At 38.5% G+C, this 21,403-nt stretch overlaps 2 protein-coding genes across 2 annotated transcripts; one reads left to right on the forward strand and one right to left on the reverse strand.

The window, feature by feature from the left end:
- Positions 1-1,022: 1,022 nt before the first annotated feature.
- On the forward strand, positions 1,023-2,030 carry LOC138177565 (olfactory receptor 52E8-like). The gene has a single exon (XM_069108785.1). The coding sequence runs from the start codon at positions 1,092-1,094 to the stop codon at positions 2,028-2,030; it is 939 nt and encodes a 312-aa protein (XP_068964886.1). The 5' UTR covers positions 1,023-1,091.
- A 10,676-nt stretch (positions 2,031-12,706) lies between these two features.
- Positions 12,707-13,642, reverse strand: LOC138177566 (olfactory receptor 52E8-like). The gene has a single exon (XM_069108786.1). The coding sequence runs from the start codon at positions 13,640-13,642 to the stop codon at positions 12,707-12,709; it is 936 nt and encodes a 311-aa protein (XP_068964887.1).
- Between the last annotated feature and the right edge of the window lie 7,761 nt (positions 13,643-21,403).

A 21,403-nucleotide genomic window follows, 5' to 3' on the forward strand; every position in this document is an offset into this window, starting at 1 on the left:
CTTTATAAAACCTTCTCTTACCTTACCCTCTAGAGCAGGGGTGGGGAACCTGTGGCCTTGAGGTCACATGTGGCCCTCTAGGTCCTCAAGTATGGCCCTTTCACTGAATCCAAATTTCACAGAACAAATTCCATTAATAAAATGATTTGTCCTGTAAAACTTGGACTCAGTCAAAAGGCTGCACACAAGGACTTAGAAGGTCACATGTGGACTTGAGGACAAAGGTTCCTCACCCCTGCTATAGTGCCTTTAATTTGTTTTACAAATAACCATATAATGTCAGAGTTGAAACAAAATTTAGAGGTCAGGGAGTTCCACCCAATCATTTTATAGCAAGGAAAACTGTGATATATAATATGTAAGTGACTTTCCCTAGGTCACAAAGCTTATCAGGCCTAGCAGCAATGTCTCTTGACTGATAGCCCCTTATTCCTTACACTACATTATTGTGTGTGTATTTCTATATGTGTATGTGTATGTGTATGTATGAGAAAGACAGAGACAGAGGGAGCATTTCCCTTTTTATGCTATTTTCCACAACAGAATCGATGAGGTCTTCTATTTCTTTTGCATTCTTCCCAGTGTCTACAACAGTGCTCAAGTTGCATCCAATATGCCTGAAAGTATTTTGACTCACGGATAAAGTAGTTAAATACCCAAGACTATACCTACATTTACTTAGACTGGATATAGACTGTAGCACAATAGAAAAAAACTGAGTGTGTTAAGGGACGTGATTCTGATTCACCTTCTATACTTTCTCAGTTGCCCATTCACTGTATCCCCTTCTCTGATCTGGAAGGCTACAACTATGGGGAAGGAGAGGAATTAGCAGCTTATGACCCATAGCTATCAAATGGCACCACATCCTTGAAGAATTATTTCTGATAGATACAGGGGAAGGAGAGGATCGGGAAAGACAGCAGATGGAGATACTTCCCTTGTCAGATTCTCTTGAACAGTAAAAGTATGCTGAAGATTTTTAACATTTTTCTTCTGTTTCTCCAGGACTTCAGAAGGAGATGGTGAATTATCACTCTGGATGGAAGATACTTCAGGAATGACCATGGTCTTTGGTAGCCCCCATAAAGATGTCGTCTTTAAATGACACAGAGTTCCATCCTTCCTTCTTCCTGCTTCTGGGAATCCCAGGGCTGGAAGGTGAACACATCTGGCTTGGCTTCCCCTTCTGTGCCTTATACCTGGTTGCACTCATGGGAAATATTACCATCCTGTATGCAATTCAGACTGAACGAAGCCTCCACCAGCCCATGTTCTACTTCCTGGCCATGTTGTCAGGAATTGACTTGAGTTTGTCTACAGCTACCATCCCCAAGATGCTGGGAATCTTCTGGTTTCACTTGAGGGCTATTGATTTTGGGGCCTGTGTCACCCAGGTGTTCTTCATCCATTTTTTCACAGTCATGGAGAGCATTGTCCTCTTGGCTATGGCTTTTGACCGCTATGTTGCCATTTGTAACCCCCTCCGCTACAGCATGATCCTTACTCACAAAACCATTGGTTTCATTGCTCTGGTGGTTTTCCTAAGGAGCTTGTGTATGATAGTTCCCATTGTATTTCTCCTGCTTCGACTGCCTTACTGTGGGCACAGAGTCATCCCCCATACTTACTGTGAGCACATGGGTGTGGCTCGACTGGCTTGTGCCAGCATCAGAGTCAATATCTTTTTTGGCCTGGGAAATATTTCTATATTAATTTTGGATGTGATTCTGATCATCATCTCCTATGCCAGGATACTCCAGGCTGTCTTCCACCTCCCCTCCCGGGATGCTCGACTCAAAGCTCTCAATACTTGCAGCTCCCACATCTGTGTCATCTTGGCCTTCTTCATGCCAGCTCTATTTTCCTTCCTTACTCATCGTTTTGGCCACAACATCCCCCATTACATCCACATCCTCCTGGCCAATCTCTATGTAGTTGTGCCGCCTGCCCTCAATCCTGTCATCTATGGGGTCAGGACCAAGCAGATCCGGGAGAGAGTTTTGAAGATTTTCTATAAAAAAGAATGACATGGAAGAGACAAGGAAGTCTCAGGGACTTTTTTTTTTCATTCTACCACAGAAAATGAGCCCACTTGAAAACTCAAAGAGGTGATGTGGCATGGTGAATTAGAGAGCTGACCTCAGAAATGGAAAGACTTGGTTCAAATTTCACATCCTAACAGTGGCTTTGGGCAACCTTTCAGTGCCCCAGGCAGCTGTCTAATGGTCTAAGTTGCATAGAAGGTGTCTACCTGCATTGGTAGATTGTGTTTTATCATTTCATAATTCCCCAAACCAATGAAATTTTTAAAAAGAATAGCTTTAAAACTCTCCTAGTTTGTGCTGGTAATATGTTTATATATGGATCTGGGTCTTTCTTTGATGGAATGTATGTATAAATGGATTGACTTATGGATAGGTAAGTCTTAGGATTGTCTAGTAGGTGAAAGATGAAATGACTGAGGAAACAAAGGTTCAAGTTTCTGAGCACACCACTTTACTAAGCAATACATATCAATTGCCTAACAAATTGGGACCAAGCCCTCTCAGCTTTGGCGCTGGACCCTGATTACAAGGGGAGACAGATTTTTATGTGTTAAAAATAATTAATCAAATAAAACCAATTAATTAAAAAAACAATTTAGCAGGATACAAGATGATGAAATATGATTTTAATTGGAGGAAAAATTAGGAACTTGTTAAGTTGGGATGAAGAGAATAAACAGATGCAATTTCCTGAAATCAGAGTAAAAAGAGGTGTCCTACTCCCTTTCAAGAGATACATATTCAATCAAAGGAACATAGGAACAGCAACTGATCAGTAAGAGATCAGTTTTTACATAAAACATATGGATTGCTTGAGCTGTATAATTGTGAGAAAGCTCCTTGCATCTGTTTTCAGATCTTTTTGGGTTTCCAGTTAGCATAAGCTAGGTCTCTAAAGCAGCAGGTAGAGGTTGTCCAGTTTCCCAGTAATGCAAGACTAGGTTCGAACAATGCAATAAAGTTTTCTATTAATTCCCACAATTGATAAAGTTTTATCACAAGACAGAAATTAGACTAGACCAATAACTTAATAGAAAGGAAACTGAACTAACCCCAGAATTGAGTCACAAGATAGAATCACTGTGGGTCACTATTCCCACTACCACTTGCTCTTCTATTTCCCTTACCTGGACAAAGATTCTTCACTTCAGGTCACTCTGATATAAGTGATAAAATGTAGTAATAAAGTGTCAGAAAGAGAAGCAACTTGTGAATTTAGTTCTACCTTGCAGGCATCCCCTCTACAGGGTCTTTGCCATGCAGTCATCCACTTAACACTCAAAGAACACCACAAATAGAAAAATACCTTCTGAGGCAGTCTGTCTTACCTTCATATAGGTCTCACAATCAGAAAGTTTTAATTACATTATCCTGAAATCCAGAACTACTGCTCATTGTTCTCAGTGGGACCATTGCTACCTCTGGGGCCAAGCAGAAATAATTTAATATCATTTCAACATGACAGCCCTTAAAGTCATAAAATCATAGATTTGGGGTTGGAAGGGAACATTTGAAGTCATGGATTCCAGTCTTCTCATTTGATAGATGAAGAAATTGAAGGGAATTGAGTCTTGGCCAAAGTCTCAGAGCTAGTAATCAGCAGAGCCAGGATTTCTTCATCTCCTCTGGTTCCAGATCCAACACTTTTTATTGTACCATGCTGCTTCCCGTTGCATTTTATTACATCATGGCCACTGTCCAGGTCTGCAATGACTGAACTGCATTGTAATTTAGTCACTATCTTTCCATCTTGTTGACAAGATTTTTTTTTGAGAGATTTTAAGTGTCTTCCTAACATTTTTCACAGTCTGAAGTACAGGTATATTATTTTTATGGAATTCTTAAAATGACTAAAAAATCTAAATCAATAAATTTATTAACAAATGAGCAAAGGAATAAATGGATGAATAAACACATAAATAAACAAATGAATTAATGAGTTTAATAATCCTGTGACAAAAAGAAATAGAATTACTCCTACTATCATAATTACAATCCCTTAACAGTATTTTAATGAACCCATGTTAGCTTGGAGTGATTACTTGTTCTCCTTTTAGCTGCTCATAAACTATTTCTCCAATTTAAAAAAAATCAACTAATGATCAACTTTAACATGTTTTGTTACTTTTACTTTGGAATCTATAGCATTCCTCATATTATTTTTGTCTGCATCATCCTTGTTTTTATCAACAGTTATCTGCCTTGCTTCCAACTTTTATTGATATGTTTTAAAATTGGATTTGGTCATTAAGTTTCCTATAAAGTTACATTAGTTTTTTTAATCAGTTTCCCATTTTTTTTCCTCATTGGAATTATATCCATTTGTGTCATCAGAATTTAATTATAGACAGGTTTCTATCCTATCCAAATTTCCCTGTAGAATCTGGGATCAAGAGGCAAAGCTCTTAGTACCACAGTTTGAGAAGTATGTTATTAAACTGGAAAGTGTTCAAAGGCAGGCCACCGGGATGGTAGAGGGCCTTGAGTTCATGACATATGAGAATCAATTGAAGGACCTGGGAACATTTAGCCCAGAGAAAAGAAGACCTGAGGGGTGAGGGGACATAACAGCTATTTTTAAATATATATTTGAAGGACTGTCATATGAAGAGGGAAGTTGACTTACTCTATAGACTCAGAGCGCTGAACCCTGAATAAGAAGTGGAAGTTGCAAAAGTACAAATTTATTATTGATTTTTAAAAATGGTGAGGTATTATGGTAGGTACATTTTTATGTATTAGCTGGACTTGGTGGTCACTAAAGTTCCATCCAAGTCTCAAATTCTGTGGTTTTTTTTATCCTAGCTAGCCTTTCATGGAATATTTGAAACCCCATTTCCCAATGGGCATGTAATCTCCCTAAATAACAATGATAACCTCCTTAAAATATGTTATTTTAGCAAGATAAATGAATAATTTCTTAACTTTTCTATTTATAATACAAAAATAACTTGAAGTTTTTCTTGATTTTGAAAGCCTCTTAAAATGACTATATCCTTTCTGAGTATTAGTTTGTGATTCTAATTCTATAAACCTTTATTTTGTCTTTTTGGCTCCATGGTCAACAATAAAACTCACTACAATAACACTTGTTTCTCTTCCCCTTAATCCTCTTCTTGGTATCTCCATAGTGCTTCCCCTTATTATGCATGGATTCCCCCTCCCCACTTTTATCTGATTTGTTCTTTTTGAATAAGTTATATCCTTACATTGTCTTATTTCAGTAATGAATCATACTCCACCTGGGTCTTAATAATAATTATGAGGTGGCATTTACCTCCTTCAGTTAAAATATTTAATTTACTTAAAAAAACATTGATGCATCAATAACAGAACATGAATATTATTACAGTCATCTTTCTAATTGGTATCTCCTGACTACTGTTCATTTCCTTCACTACAGTGCTATTGTATCTACCTTTATCTTTGCTATTTGGGCTTAGCAGTTTAATGTGGGTAATTGCCTACTCCCTTTGTGATTTTCAGTTAAAAACCTGTTGAAATTTTCAAGTTTTCAAAAATTTAAATTCTTCATATCCCTGATGTGATCAGAAAATTTTGAAAGAAATAAATTCTTCACAATTCTAACTATGGCTAGTGAAATTCTATTTACTAGTAGTCTGATGTAGAACTGAATTCTCTCCCTTGAAAGATTTCCTTGAAGATGCTTAGATTTACTTTTGGTCCTGTTTGGTAAGATGTATTTAAGAGAAAGAGTTATGGGAGACTCAAGGAAAGATAAGAATTGGTTAATGAAAAATAGTAAGAATTTGATGAAAGACTAATCTTTGCTTCTTAGGGGACCTCACTTTGGGTAGAGCTAGGATTGGAGTTGAAATCCTTTATTTAGATTTTTTCTTGCACCTGTACTGCTTTTATCTTTTAAATATAATAGATCTTCCTTAATCCCCTTTTCACATATCCTTCCTTTTTAACTTCAGGATTCCTTGCCTGATCTCCTGGGTCTGGACCCCATAGACAATGGGGTTGAGAGCAGCTGAGATGACATGGTGTAGAACACTGAGCGAGATGGGTACTGAAGTTCCCACCAGAAATTATACACTAGAGCCCCCTTAAACCTGCTAGAAGGAAAACCACCTAATAGGCTCCAATAGTAAAGAAATGTTTCACCTGTGTTGCTAAAACATGCCACAGATTCCCACGGATTCAGGTCTGTTTAGCTTCAGTAGAAATAATACTAAGGCTTTGTTTCAATAGGAATAATACTGAGAATCTTTTGCTTCGATAAGAATAATACTGAGAAAGCTTCGCTTCAATGGAAACAATGATAACCCCTTAGAAACATATTCTGTTGCCTGCAATCACATTGTCTATAAAATTATGTCTAACAGAAAGCTCGTGGCTATCTTTTGGTCTGAGAGGCAGCCCCGACCGGTTAATAAACACTCTTATCAAATTATAATTGGCCTAGCTGTCCTGTTATATCTCAGTGTCCATTACAGATTGGAGGAAAAGTATTTTGGTAGCTCTGTGAAGAATGGATGTGAGAGAAGGAAGATTTGGGTTAGGCAGTCTAAAGAGGCACCTATTAAAGTAATACAGGTGAGACATGATCAGGGGCTAAGTGAAAGAGGTGGTCTTGGGAGTATTGAGAATATAGTGAGATGTCATGAAGGTAGAAGATGTCAAGAAGGTAGACTTGTTAATTTACTGGATAGGTAGGGTGACTCAGTAGTGGAGAGTTGATGATCACACTGAGGTTGCAAATTTGAGTGACTGGAAGGGTATTTATATCTTACACAGAAATAGGGAATTTCAAAAATATATGGATTTTGTGGGAAAGAGAATGAGGTCTGTTTGGCATATGTTGATTTTGAGATGCTGAGGGGATATTCAGGTTAGAATTTATCATAGGAAGTTGGTGATGCAAGACAAGGACTTGGGAGAGAAATTTGGATGAGGAATCACTTGCATAGAAATGGTAATTAAATCCAGACCCCAAGACAGAAGACTCTCCAAAAAGTTGCTGACTCTTCCATTCTACTTTATTAAGCTCCTAAGAAAAAGATCTGAAAGATCCACAATTTATAATCTGGCAAATGAGACAATGGCACCATACTTCAGGTACTTCCTGCTTACCTCTAGCCTGGTACTACTAATTTAAAATAGAAGAATCTCACTGGCCCTAGAGTCAGGAGGACCTAAGTGCAAAGCCAACTTCAGACACTTACTAGCTATAGCACTCTGGGCAAGTCAGTTAGCCCTGTTTGCAAAAATTTCCTCATCTGTAAAATGACCTGGAGAAGGAAATGACAAAACACTACAGTATTTCTGCCAAGAAACCCCCAAATGGGGTCAGAAAGAGTAGGACACAACTGAACAATTACTGAACAGCAACAACAAATTCACATCCTAGTTCTCTGACTCCAATTCTAGTAAACTTTCCACTCACCTAGTTTGACAAAGTGACTTTAAGTAGGGCCCCAAGATGCATCCAGTCAATAAGCACTCAATAAGTACCTGCTATATGTCTATCACTGTGCTAAACGCTGTGATTATACAAAGTTGAGATTGAAGAGCTATTGTCTGAAAGAACATTCCTTAACAAATTGCTCCTGGTCTTTCACCCCACGGGTGGATGAATTGTCAGTCCAAAACCCATTTATTTTGGGGAGAGGGATGAACAAGCAGAGGGAAACAATATAGTAGGCTGGCCAGAGCTTTTGTCAGAATAGAAGCTGAGTAGAGGAGAGTTTTAGAAGTGAGGAGGCAGAAGAATGAGCAAAGTGTCATGAATAGAGCAGAACTAGCAAATTAAATAAAACGCAGCTGCTCTTTCCCCTTTTTTTCTCAAAGAGGACCATGCCAGTAGGGAGGTGATGACATAACATGCAAGTAAATTGGATTTAAGTGAGGGAGGGCTGGGCAAAGTTACCAGCCTCACTTTCTCCTCTGGAGCCACGTGGATCCAGTGGACAGGTATGGATCAAGATAACTGGAGATGGTACAGGATGTAGTGGGGGACCTTGGCTTTTTCGAGTTAAGGTCTTTAACAGGTCTCAGTTTGACTGAGGCAGCACAGATTCAGTGATTAAGACTTAATGAGCAATGAGGAAAAGAGTGGCCTCTTAAAGAAAAAAGAAGGAATGAGATAAATAAGGGGAGAGAAAAGAACACTACATCCTAGAAAGTTCTAAGCAAAAGGGAAGAGAAAAAGGAGACAATCTATATAGAAAATATCAGAGAAATAAAACAAAATTCAAAATTTCAGGGAGATGGAGAATTGATCAAATGAATTTCTTTTTCTAGTAAAGAAAATTTCTCAGCAAGTAGTCTAAAATTACCCTAGCTGAGACTCCTCTCTAGTCTCTCCAGCTATTGCTACAAATATATGCATACGGGCCACATCAAAATAACAAAGGACACTATCATCTGTCCATCCCAACTCTAAGCCTACTCTAAGTTCTTGTCCCTGAATGTCCAGTCCCACCCATTCTCATCCTGCAGCACTAACCCCTGAGATCCAGCTCCCACATGTCAATCCTGATAATCCCCAAATTGAAAGATAAGACTAAACCAAAGCCAAAATCCTTTTCATCTGCAGGGTTGACTTTATTCTAGTCTACCACCACCATAAAATTCAACTAATTTCCTATTTGTTTAACACAGATTTATTTATTTGTTATTTGCAAGGCTCCATACTAAGCTTTAGTGACACAAAGATAAAAAGAAGTAGTCACTGTCCTCAAAGAACTTACATTTTACAAGAGAAAGACTGGGGGGTGAATGAGGTTGAAAAATACAGTATTAACATAAGATAATCTAAAGTAGGAAGCTATGGGGGAAGAGATCCAAAGTCCTCTGGTGATATTTGAGGAGAGAAAGAAGGCTTTCAGATAAGGTGTCAGAGAAGGCACCAGGGAGGAAGGAGCACCTTCACTGAACCTCAAAGGAAGATAAGGGGGACATAAGAAGGGAATATGCTTCAGATATAAAACATCTCCCTCACCAATACCTTAGTACTAGAAGCAGAACAGGCCTTAGAGATCATTTCATCTGATCTTTTCATTTTAGTGGTGAGAAAACTGAGAGGAGTTAAGTGATTTGTCCAAGGTTGCAGAGACAATAAATATGTGAATTATAATTTAGATGCTGTGATTCTAAGCTCAGCAATCTTTCCTCTATCATATACTGCTTCCTAGTTCTTTGTATTGATATTGCCTTTTCCAGATTGCTAATCACAAAATCTCAGAAAAGGAAAGGATCTTAGAGGTGATCTATTTCAACCCATAGGATCTTCATTTAACATTAAAATTCCTTTAGGGGTTGGTGTCAATAACATATTTAGTTCCTGATACTTTGGTAGGCATGAGTTTGTCATATGCATCCCTATCTGCTTGATTCTGTCTGCCTTTGGAGGCAGAAGTACAATAGTGAAATGATAGAAAAGGTTATGTAGAAAGAGGGAAGGACAGATCTCCAAAGCATGTTTTACATAATTTTACAAACATAATTTCACACTTGTCCCTGGATCTCAAACTAAAACTAGATCAGATTCACCCAGCACAACACAGGCAGGTCTCCCAGGAGGTAGCAATCATTCTCTCCCTGCCTCACTGAACTTTGTGCCTTACTCATCCAAAGCTACTAAAGTTTATACTGGAATTACAGCTCCCCTAGGATGATGTCTTCATACTATGGTCCCCTGAGGTCTGAAATGTGGAGCACAGGCCAATCCCCAAGTCTCTGATCCTACTAGGAGAGAAATGTAAGGAGAATAGCCTCTGAGATAAAATTTTATTTGCCATAGAGTGATTGTTTATTTTCTTTTTCCTCAATATAGTAGAATTACCCATTATTAACACTCCCTTGGGAGGGATGGCTTCAGAGAACAAAAAAAATGGTAGGATAGATGATCCCCTAACAGAGAAAATAGATGGAATGAGATTCTTTGTGCTTTTATTAATCACCTTTACTGCCAAACACCCATGAAATCTTGGCTCCTTCCCAGGCATATTGACATAGGGGCCATATCCTATTTCTCAATATTTCATCCCCTTTCTTACCAAAGGAGTGTTGACAGGAGGAAAGGAAGGAAACAACCATTTATGAAGTGCTGACTATATTCTAGAGACTGTGTTAAGTGTTTTACAAACATTAGCTCATTTGATCCCCACAACAATCATGGGAGGCAGATGTTATTGCTATTCCCATTTCACAATTGAGGAAAGTGAGGCAGAAAAAGATAAAGTGACTTCCCTAGGCTTACAGAGCTAATAAATGTCTGAGGCTATATTTGAACTTAAGTCATTCTGACCCCAAGTCCAGCACTCTATTTTGACATTTGCTATGTCAGGAATCCTTTCAAGTCAGATGCCTGGAGGGTGACTATTCTACCCCATGCCTGGGAAACAATTAAATGACTAAATGTCTGTGGACCGATGATGGTGGTGGTGATGATAACGAAAATAACTGACATTTACATTGCACCTTAAACTTTGCAAAGTATTATACATGTCATGTTATTTAATCTTCACCACAATACTGTAGGCTGGTGTTTTATCTCCACTTTACTGAAGAGGAAGCAGAGGGTGAAAGAAGAAAAGTATCTTGCCCATGGTCACACAATGGGTGTCTAAAGCAGATTTGAAGATGAGACTTCCTGTAGTGTCACAGCCAGGATTATAAGTCAGACCACAGTATCACAGATTTAGAGGTAGAATGACACTTGGATAGACACCATAGAAAACTGAGGCCCAGGAAAGTTACATGACTTGCCAAAGTCATAAAGATAATAACATTCAAAGAACAACTTTCACCTAAGTCCTCTCATTCCATATCCTGTGGTCCTTTTGCAGCTCTATGCTGATAGGTACCAAATCAATATTCTTTCCATTGTACAAAACTATCTTCTCCTCTTTACCCCCATGTTTTTCCTCTATATGCAGGCAATATTCTAGATGGTTAGAACAATTACAAGAGGAGATAAACTATACCAATGTACGAAGCAGGCTCATTCTTGCGTAGGTTCCTTGGTTTTTTTTTTTTTTTGCTACTGTTACCACTGCGTAGGAACAAAACATCATAAATTTAAAATTAGAAGAAACCTTTGAGGTCTTTGAGTATAACTCCCTCATTTTATAGATGAGGAACTGAGGCCAAAAATGGCTGATTGACTCGCCCATGTTCATATGAATAGTAAGAACTCAGATCCTGTTAACTCAGTCTAATGGATTCTATCCATTAGGCCATGATCAAAATCAAGGGGCCAATTAAATCAAGGGGAGGAATCAGCTTTGGCCTATGTAGGTCTAATTGTTCTCAAGTTGCATGGTAATCATCCTTGACCTTCTGATCTATGAACTCTTCATTTCTGACTCTCTTGATCTTTCCAATATCCTTTCCAGATAAAAAATACCATGAAGACTATATCTTCCAATTATCCCTCCCTAAGAAGTGTTTGGAAAGGAAATGAGAATTTAATTAAGCTATTTCTCCTACTCAGTAGATAACAATAATAGTAATATAGGCAGATAGGTGGCATACTGGATAAAGCATGTGACTTAGAGTCAGAAATACCTGAATTTGAAGCCTACCTGAGAAACTTACTATGTGACCCTCAACAAATGACTTAAATTCTCTGTCCCTTAGTTTCCTCATCTGTAAAAATGAAGTGGTTTATTTCAATAACCTCTAAGTAGCCTATTGACTCTCTGTCTATGACCCTCTAGTATAAACTAGCATTTACATAGAAATTTAAGGTTTCCCAAGCACTTTGTCCATTTTATCCCATTTGATTTTCCTTTTTTGTTTTTTCATTAATTTTATTTTCAATTCCAAATTCTTTCTCTCCTGCGTTGCCTTCCTCTAACTTTTACAAATACATGTAGGCCAAGAAAACAAATTAGTGCATTAATTATGCACCCCCCCAAAACCATAATTCAATCAGCACTCTGAGTCTATCATGTCTCTATCTTGAGCATAGCACATTTCATATGTTTCATCATGAGTCCTCTGAAATCGGGTTGGCCATTTTGATGATCAGAATCTTCTAATGTTGTTTATCTTTACAATATTGTGGTTATTGTATAAATTGTTTTCCTAGTTCTGCTCACTTCACTTTGCATCAGTTCATTCCCATTTGATTTTCACAAACTTCTGAGGTAGGTGCTATTATTATCCCCCATTTTACAGATGAAGAAACTGAGGATGAGAAAGTTTAAGTGGTTTGCATATGGTTCCATACCTAGTAAGTGTATGAGGCAGGATTTGAACTCAGATTTTGCTGATTTCAATTGTATCCATTGTGCCACCTATCTTTTTCCAGTGTATTTGTGATTCATATATCCTCAGCAGTATAGGCAATTGCTAAAAGAAGTGGAATAGTAAAAAAAAATATAGTCACAGATTTCTTTGGCAAAATGGGAATCTAAAAGTTCTATCTTACTTATTTCTCTGTATCTATATATTCTAATAATATTACAAACATCTTGAAAAAATTCAATTTTTTTCTTACAGGTAATCATGAAATATGATTATATGGCAGAAACAACATGAAGAAAATATGAGACCAGCATGCTTACTCTTGCATTAGACCTTCACTGCTCTTAGAGAGCCCTGTTTTTATCTTGACCCTTTGCAGGTAAGAATGGAACTTTTCACCCCAGTTCAGTGAAGCCCAACACAGTGGATATGGTTCATTTTGTAATGAAGATTTGGAGGACACGATCTCTAATCTGCTTGGTTCTGACACCATAGATAATAGGGTTGAGGGCAGGTGGGACCACAACATATAGATTGGCCAAGAGGATGTGAATGTAGTGGGGTACATTCTGGCCAAACCTATGAGTGAGGAAGGAAAATAGAGCTGGGCTATAGAAAGCCAACATAACACAGATGTGGGAGCCACAAGTGTTCATGGCTTTCAGTCGAGCATCTCGGGATGGGAGGCGAAAGACAGCCTGGAGGATCCTGATATAGGAAACTCCAATCAGAATCACATCTATAAATACTATGCAAATGACAACCAAGCCATAGATAATGTTGATTTTGATGCTGGAACAGGCCAGCTTGGCAATGCCCATGTGTTCACAATAGGTGTGAGGAATGAGATGGGAATCACAGAATGGTAACCTCAAGACAAGATAAATCAAGGGAAGCATGAAAGTCAGGGACTTCAGTATGATGGCCCCTGCAATTGCCCCAATGGTCTTGTTGGTCAAGATGGTGGTATATTTGAAAGGGTGGCAGATGGCCACATAACGATCAAAGGCCATGGCCAAAAGCACTGCTGACTCCATAGTGGTGAAGTTATGAGCAAAGAACATCTGGGCAACACAGCCTGCCAAGCTGATTTCTCTCATATGAAACCAGAATATTCCCAGCATCTTGGGGATGGTGGCTGTTGACAGGCCAAGGTCAATAGTAGCTAACATAGCCAGAAAATAGAACATGGGCTGGTGAAGACTCTTCTCAGTTTGTATCACAAACAGTATTGTGCAGTTTCCTAAAAGTGCAATCAAATACACATAACCAAAAGGGAAGCCAATCCATATATGGGCATCTTCCAACCCTGGAATACCAACCAGCAGGAAGGAGGAGGAGTGGGTACGAGTATTATTGGGGTGGAGCATCCTGTCAAACTATGGTGTATTTCTTGTTGATAGCCTGACCTGGAAGGGAAAAAAAAACATATATTCAAAGCTTAGATTTTGATAATTACATAGAAACAAGTAACACCATCCCCTTCCCTTTTTTCTTCTTAGAGAGAGAGACTCTGGAGACCGTATCTCCAGCTGCAACCCAGGAACTGTAAGTGTACCTCCCTTTCTCTCTCTCTTTTATTTGGAAAGATCCCAGTTCAGTTCACTTAAAGTTGAATTCCATGGAAAAGATACTTGATAGGGCATAATTAAAGAAAATTAAAGATAAGAATCCATTACATTTGTATAGAAAGATGACTGTTGATACCATGGGAGTGACTCAGGAGAGGGCATACATAGAGGGCAGAACCTTGAATCATAGCCACCTTCACCTAATGGGGTCAGGAAAAGGAGACAGAGAAGGCAATAGATAAAGAGTCTAGAGAGGTAGCAGAACCAGAAAAGGATATTATCTCAGAAGTTAGAAGAGGAGAGATTATTTAGAAAGAGGAGGTAGTGAAGGGTGTCAAATGACACAGAGAGGACAAGGAAGATAAGGACTGAAAAAAGTCATGGGGGGCGGCCAGGTAGCACAGCGAGTAAGAGCACCGGCTCCAGTGTTGAGAAGACCTGGAGATCGAATCCCGGGCTCAGACACTTAGCACCCACCCAGAAACACCTGGCCGTGTAACCTTGAGCAAGTTACTTAACCCCGATTGCTTTAAAAAAAAAAAAGAAAAAAGTCATTGGACTTGATAATTAGCAAGTTGCTAGCAACCTTTGGGGAGAAGGAGTTTAATAAATTGGTGGAAATAAAAGTATGATATCAAGAGGTTGAGAAGGGGGTGGATGTTAAACAAATGAAGGCACTAAGTGTATACAAATGATTTGTTCAAGAATGACTGTGAAGGAGCCAGATGTGATAATAACTGGACACGGTAGAAGAGTAAAGGGAGGACTTTGGGGCAACTAAGGAGGCCTGACCAGAGTATTATAAATTTAGAGCTGAAATGGGTCTTAGAGACATCTCTTGTTTTCATTCACTCCTTTTCTATTTGACAAGCATTCCATGAGCATTGAGTCTTACTTTTATCTGCCTGTAGTATTGTAATAATCTCCTAACAGACTTTCATAACTTCAACTTCTCCCCACTCCAATCCATCCTTCATGCTAGTGAACAACTGAGGCTTTCTTATGCCTACATATGGTAACACTTCTGTTGTCAGTTTTCATAGCTTCCTGCTGTATATTAAATAAAACTCAAAATCCTTTACCTGAAATTAGTGGTCTTCCAAAATCTAACATCATCGACCTCTATCATCTTTATCTCATATGAGTTCCTTGCTTACACTCAATGCTACATCCAAATTGGTCTGTTTTCTTTTCTTTGTCAATTATCTATTTTTTTCTGCCATCACATCTTAATCATGTTTTTCCCTTATCTGGGAATTATCTTCTTTGCTCACTCATCTGGATGTTATGTGTACCCTGTGACAGTACCTTCCACTAGCACTGTCACTTCCAATAACATCTGGGAGGTGAAAGTAAGTTAATGAACAGATTTCCTAAGGATCCAGGTTGTGATCTGCTAAAGGTAATGAGGAAAGCAGAGGAAAGAGAAAAAAGGAAAGAATTAGAATGATGAAGTATAGCCAAAAAAGACTGGAGAAAGGAGATTGGAGAGAAGAAAAAAGAAACCAGGGAAAATGATAGAAAGAAGAAAAACTGGAAGAGATTGAAGAAATAAAGGATAAAAGGAGGGAAATGAAAGAAAAGAGTAAAAAGTAAAAGGAATAAGAGTAAAAAGGTAGTAGGAAGGTAAGAAGAAAAATGAAATAAGGAAGAAACTTAAGCAAGCTGGAGATAAAAACAAGGGGTGAAATGGAAAACTGGGGAAAAGGAGGAAGGAGGAAAGTAAGGGAAGAAGGGAAAGAAACAGAAGAGTGAAAGATAATTACAACAGCAGAGGGAAAATATTGCTTTGGACTTTGAATTAAGAATAGGTTTTGTCACTTAAGGAAAGGTGGCATTCTAAAGGTTCATGGTGAGTCATGAGGATAGAGGAAAAATGGAGAGACTGGTAAAGAACACAGTTCAAGCACTGACTTACCAAACCAGAGGCTGCTCTGTGAGGCAAGTCTATGAGAATATTTATATTAGAGTTTCTCACTTGCATTTCCCCTGTCTTTTGCTCATGCTGGACCCCAGCCAACACACACAAGCCCTCTGGTACATTAGACCCACTGGGAATAGAACTAGGAGTTAATTCTTTGGTTGATGGTTGCCTTCAAAGAGATGGTGCACAATTATAGTTAACCTTTTCACAGTTGGGGAAGATTTGTCTGGTCAGTTTGAACTCCACTGGGGAATCTGAAAGGAAAATCTCCATGGATTGCAGTTGTAGTTGCAAATGGAGGAAGTGAACCCACTTCCTGTTAGAGCCTTTCCTTGATTCTACAACCTATTTGTCAAGTCATCTTTCACTAATATGCATACTTGCCATGAATACATTCAATGGACGTACCATAGGCATCATAACTGTTCAAATTATGCCATTTTCACTAGTTTCTAATTTAGTATAAGCACCTTGGGAGTCAGAAATTCCTTCATTTTTGTCTTTTGTGGCCCCAGAATCTAGAAGGGTGGTTACAATATAATGCTACTCAAATTCTTATTGATTGATTAATAGATAGGGAAATGTGTTAGTAAGGACATCATACTCATAAGACTAGAAAGTCACTGAGAAAGGGGCTTCTATCTCCTATGAAGTTGGGAATTTCCAGGGGGTGGAGACTCTGCCACCATCACTGGATGTGGGCTCCCAAAAAGTGATGGATTGTGTCTCTATTACAGTGGGATCACTCTGAGGGTGAGGAAGTACTTCCCCATCAGACTGAGAGAACTATTAAAATGAATGTAGAGGCTCTGTCCACTCATGAGAGGTGTTGATAGTTATACAGTCATATTTCAATTTGTTGCCAGTTGAGCAATCATAAATTAAAGGTCATATTGCTTTTGTACCCTAGTATTTTTGGCAAACTTAAGGTTTTCAATAACACAGGGGAAAATGGTTTCCTTATCAGAGTCAGTAAAATGTAGGTTCCTTAAGGCCAAAGACTGTATCCTCAGATCCTTGTTGAATCGTTGGCATACGTCACATATTAATTGTTGTAATTGAATTAAATTGAATTAGAGAAAGTAAGATATAGGGAGTGCTGGATTTGATATCAAGAAATCTGTGGTTACAATGGAGGGGAAGAATAGGAAGGCAAAAGGGAATAGGTCAACCTTATTCCTATTGAATCTGGCTTGAGAAGGGAGGGAAATACACACTAAATAGGGGATCTCACCCTCCAGAGAATAGGGGGGGAAGGGGATGTGAGGGGGGATGATGGAAGGGAAGGCAGGCTGGGGGGGAGGGAAGTTGGAAGCACCCACTTTTGAAAAGGGACAGGATCAAAGTAGAGAATAGAACAAGTGGGAGGTGGGATAGGAGGGAGGGAAAAATAGTTTTTACAATACATCTACTATGTTATTGTTTTGCATTAGCCACACATGTACAACCTATACTGAACTTCTTGTCCCCCCAGTGGGGGTGGGTGGCAGGGGGGGGAAGGGAATGAATCTGGAATTGAAAGTTTTAAAATCAAATATTCAAATATATATATATATATATATATATATATGTGTGTGTGTGTGTGTGTGTGTGTGTGTGTATACTATTATTAATACCATCTTACATGTAGTTAAGAAAAAAGATATACAGGCACTGAGGCATAGAGATCCACTGGAAAAGTTGAAACGGGTATGGGAGAAAATATGGGAGAGAGCAGATTGGAGGTGGGGATATCCTGTGGGACTGCTGTTTTGGGGGGATGGGTGGGGGAAAAACGGGGAGAAAATTTGTAACTCAAAATCTGGCGGAAACGAATGATGTAAATCAGCAGTTAATAAAGCACTTAAATTAAAATTAAAAAAAAAAAGAAATCTGTGTTATCCTTAGCTCAATCTGCCTTTCCAAATCTTGTCTTTTTATAGAAGTTTCTTGTGCTTGTTTCCCCAGCTCATGTTGTCACTAGGGAAGTCTTCCATGTTTCTTCCTGAACTCAGTCTCATGTCCGTGACCTTGTATATTCTCCAACAGATTGGGAATTTTCATAAAATAGTATCGGTACTTCCTCAATTAAGCAATGAACTTTTGAAATCTGGGATCAGACTGGTAGTTTCCACTTTTTGTATTAGCAAAGAACCAGAAACACAGTTGATATCCAAAGATTGAAGAATGACTAAATAAACGGTGGCACATGAAGGCATTAAAATGTTATTTCATCATAAGAAGCCATAAATATGAATCAAAGGGGTGGAGGAGACATAAACTGATTCAAAATGAAGTAAGTAGAACCAGGAAAATAATGTCCACAGTTACTGTAGCATTTAAACAACAAACAAAAAACAGTACAAAACAAAACTGAATTCTACAAATTGATAATTATCACGCTTGATCTCAAAGATGAGTTATAAAAGGAGGGAGGGAAAACATTTCTACTAAGTGCCTACTATGTGTCAGGCAACATTAGCATTATCATATTAGCATTGCAATTCTAATTGCAATCTATGACAATTTTTTAGCAGATGGAGTCTAAGTGACTTGCCCAGGTTCACAAAGTTAGGCAGGGTTTGAGGTTAGATTGGAACTCAGATCTTCCTCACTCTAGATCCAGATCCCCTTATCTTCTATACCATCCAGCTGCCTATATTCAAAACTGTTCTTTTTGAAAAGGTAAAATATCATGGAGGCAGATGAGTTTAAGAATGATAAATGATAAAATGGTGATAAAATGCTGAGAAAGCAAAACAAAGATGCTAAACAGGAAAAACTATCTTCAGCTGCAATTGTAGACTAGGTTACTTTTAGTTACTTTTACTGAGTACACTCAAGAAGAGAATCAGTTATAAGTTTTCAGAAAGTGAGCAGAATCAGACTGCCTTCAGGAAAGGAAGATAAGATCATGAATAGAGTCAGTTGACCCATCAGCAAGTCAGGCAATAAGTATTTATTAAGCACTTACTGTATACCAGTCTCCGAAAATACAAAGGGGAAATAATTCCTGTTCTCAAGACATGCAGTTCAATAATGAGATAACATGTAAATAACTAGATAAATACAAATATGTATAATGTAGAGTAAAGTAATCTGGAAGACATTAATATCTGGGGAAGCATGAAAAACCAATTGCAGAAGATAGGATTTGGACTGAGCTTTGAAGAAAGCCAAAGATATTAAGAGAGGCATTTGAGAAAGTGTAACATTCTAAGCTTGGTCATCAGTCAGTGCAAGGGTACGGAGAGAGGAGATTAAGTGTTATGTTCAAGGAACACAAGAGACCAATCTAATTAGACTCTAGATTGTGTGGAGGGAAGCAAATATAAGAAGGCTGGAAAGGCAATGAGGGGTCAGATTATGAAGAGCTTTAAATGATAAAATGAATATTTTAGATTTGATCCTCAAGTTAATCAGAGTCTATTGAGCATCTTAGTGACATGGTCAGATGTCGTACAGAAAAATCACCTGGGAAAGTAAGTAAAGGCTAAATTGAACTGGGGAAAGAATACTCAAAAGACTATCATAGTAGTCCAGGTAAGAGACAAATGAGGGTCTGAGCTGGGATGCTGCTGGTTGTGGCTGGGTGAGGGAAGAGAATTCATATACAAGGGATGTTGTGAAGGTATGAATGACAAAATTTAACAATGGTTTTAATATGTGAGTGAAGAGCAAGGAGTTGAGAATGAGGGTACAACCATGGGTGACTGGCAGAATGACGGTACCCTTGAAAGCAATAGGAAAGTTTGGAAGGGGCAACTCTTTGGGGGGAGGGGATGTTAAGGAATCCATTGGGACAATTGACATATTCAAGAGGGAGATGGAGATGTGTAAGTGTAACTCAGAAGAGCAACTTGGACTTCATATATAGATATGGGAATCATCTGCAGAGAGATGACAAGTTAACCCAGGGGAGCAGATGAAATCATCAAGTATGATGGTATGGAATGAAAAGACAAACAGGCTCAAGACAAAGCGACAGTTAGTTTGTGTAATATTCCTGAAGTGTTAGTAAAGGCAACTGAGGCACAGACAGATAGAAGTACAACCAACAGAGAGCAGTGTCATTAAATGCTGGAGTGGAAGGATTTTCCAGAAAGAGAAAGTATTTGACAATGTCAAATGCTGCTGAGTTCAAGGAGGATCAGGACTGAGAAAGTCATTCAATGGGGCAAGTAAGAGATCATTTTTAATGCTGGAGAAAGATGTTTCAGTTGAATGATGAAGTCAGAAGAAAGGAAGTTGATACTACTGATCTACTTTGTCTGATGAATGTCTCTGTAACATTCAAGTTGATTGGAAAGAACTCCAGCGTATTTGAGTATTAGCAAGATATGGTCATCAGACAGCTTGAAATTGATACCTGTACACCTTGACCATCTGTATAGCCTTTGTGGAAGCTTATAGGCACATAAAATAAAGTGATGCAAATATCACAGGATCAAAGGTTCCTCCAAACTCAAAAGTAGGTTACAGAAAAATTTGACTTTGGTGATTCCCAAATGACTGAAAAATTAAAAGATTATATCTTATTTCCCAGTTGCATGAAAAAAAAAATAATAATATATACTTTTTAAACATTTTATTTTGAAACTTTGAATTCCTTGGGTGGCTAGGTGGTGCAGTGAGTAAAGTGCCAGCCCCAGAGTTGGGAGGACCTGAGTTCGGTTCTGGCCTCAGACACTTAACACAAAAAAAACTAGCCATATAACCTTGAGCAAGTTACTTAACCCCAATTGCCCTCCAAAAGGAAGGAAACCCCCCCGCCAAAAAAAAACTTTGAATTCCATATTCATTCCCTTCTTCCCTTCTCACCCACCCTTACTTGTAAGATAAGCAGTTCAATATAGGTTGTACATGTGTAGCTATACAAAACCTTTCCATAGTGGATAAATTGTGAAAGACTCTATTTCCCTCCATCCTATCCCGCCCCCCACTTGTTCTGTTCTCTACTTCGACCATGTCCCTTTTCAAAAGTGTGTGCTTCCTAATTCCCTCTCCCCCAACCTGCCCTCCCCTCCATCAACCCCCCTCTCATACCTTTTCCCCCTACTCTTCTGTGGGGTGAATACCCTATTTAGTGTGTATGTCATTCCCTCTCTAAGCCAAATTCAATGAGAGTAAGGTTGACTCATTCCCTTTTGCCTTCCTGTTCTTCCCCTCCATTGTAACAGTTTTCCCTTGCCTCTTCTATATGGGATAATTTACCCCATTCTGTCTCTCCCCATCTCCTCTCATTATATTTCTCTCTCACCTGTCAATTTCACCTTTTAAGTATCATCCCTTCCTATTCAACTGGTCCTGGGCCCTCTGTCTATGTATACCTGTACATATATACACACTCACATATGTATCCATATGCCCATATACCCTCCTATAGAGACATATACATGTATGTACACACACCTATATATATGTACATATATGTGTGTGTGTGTTTATATTCCCTTCAACTATTCTCATACTGAGAAAAGTTTCATGTTACAATTATAATTTTTTCCATGTAGGAATGTAAATAGGTCAACTTTGATAAGTTCCTTATGAATTATTTTCCCTCTTTACCTTCTCATGCTTCTCTTGCTTCTTGTATCTGAATGTCAAATTTTCTATTCAGCTCTGGGTTTTTCATCATGAATGTTTGAAAGTCCTCT

Source organism: Petaurus breviceps, unplaced genomic scaffold (genome assembly GCF_028583685.1).
Source record: "Petaurus breviceps papuanus isolate PSGF00001 unplaced genomic scaffold, PetGlider_PUasm1.0 90444, whole genome shotgun sequence".
In the NCBI taxonomy this organism is placed as follows: Eukaryota; Metazoa; Chordata; class Mammalia; order Diprotodontia; family Petauridae; genus Petaurus; species Petaurus breviceps.

Coding starts and splice junctions, on each gene's coding strand:
- LOC138177565 (XM_069108785.1), top strand. CDS start 1,092: ATGTCGTCTTTAAATGACACAGAGTTCCATCCTTCCTTCTTCCTGCTT.
- LOC138177566 (XM_069108786.1), bottom strand. CDS start 13,642: ATGCTCCACCCCAATAATACTCGTACCCACTCCTCCTCCTTCCTGCTG.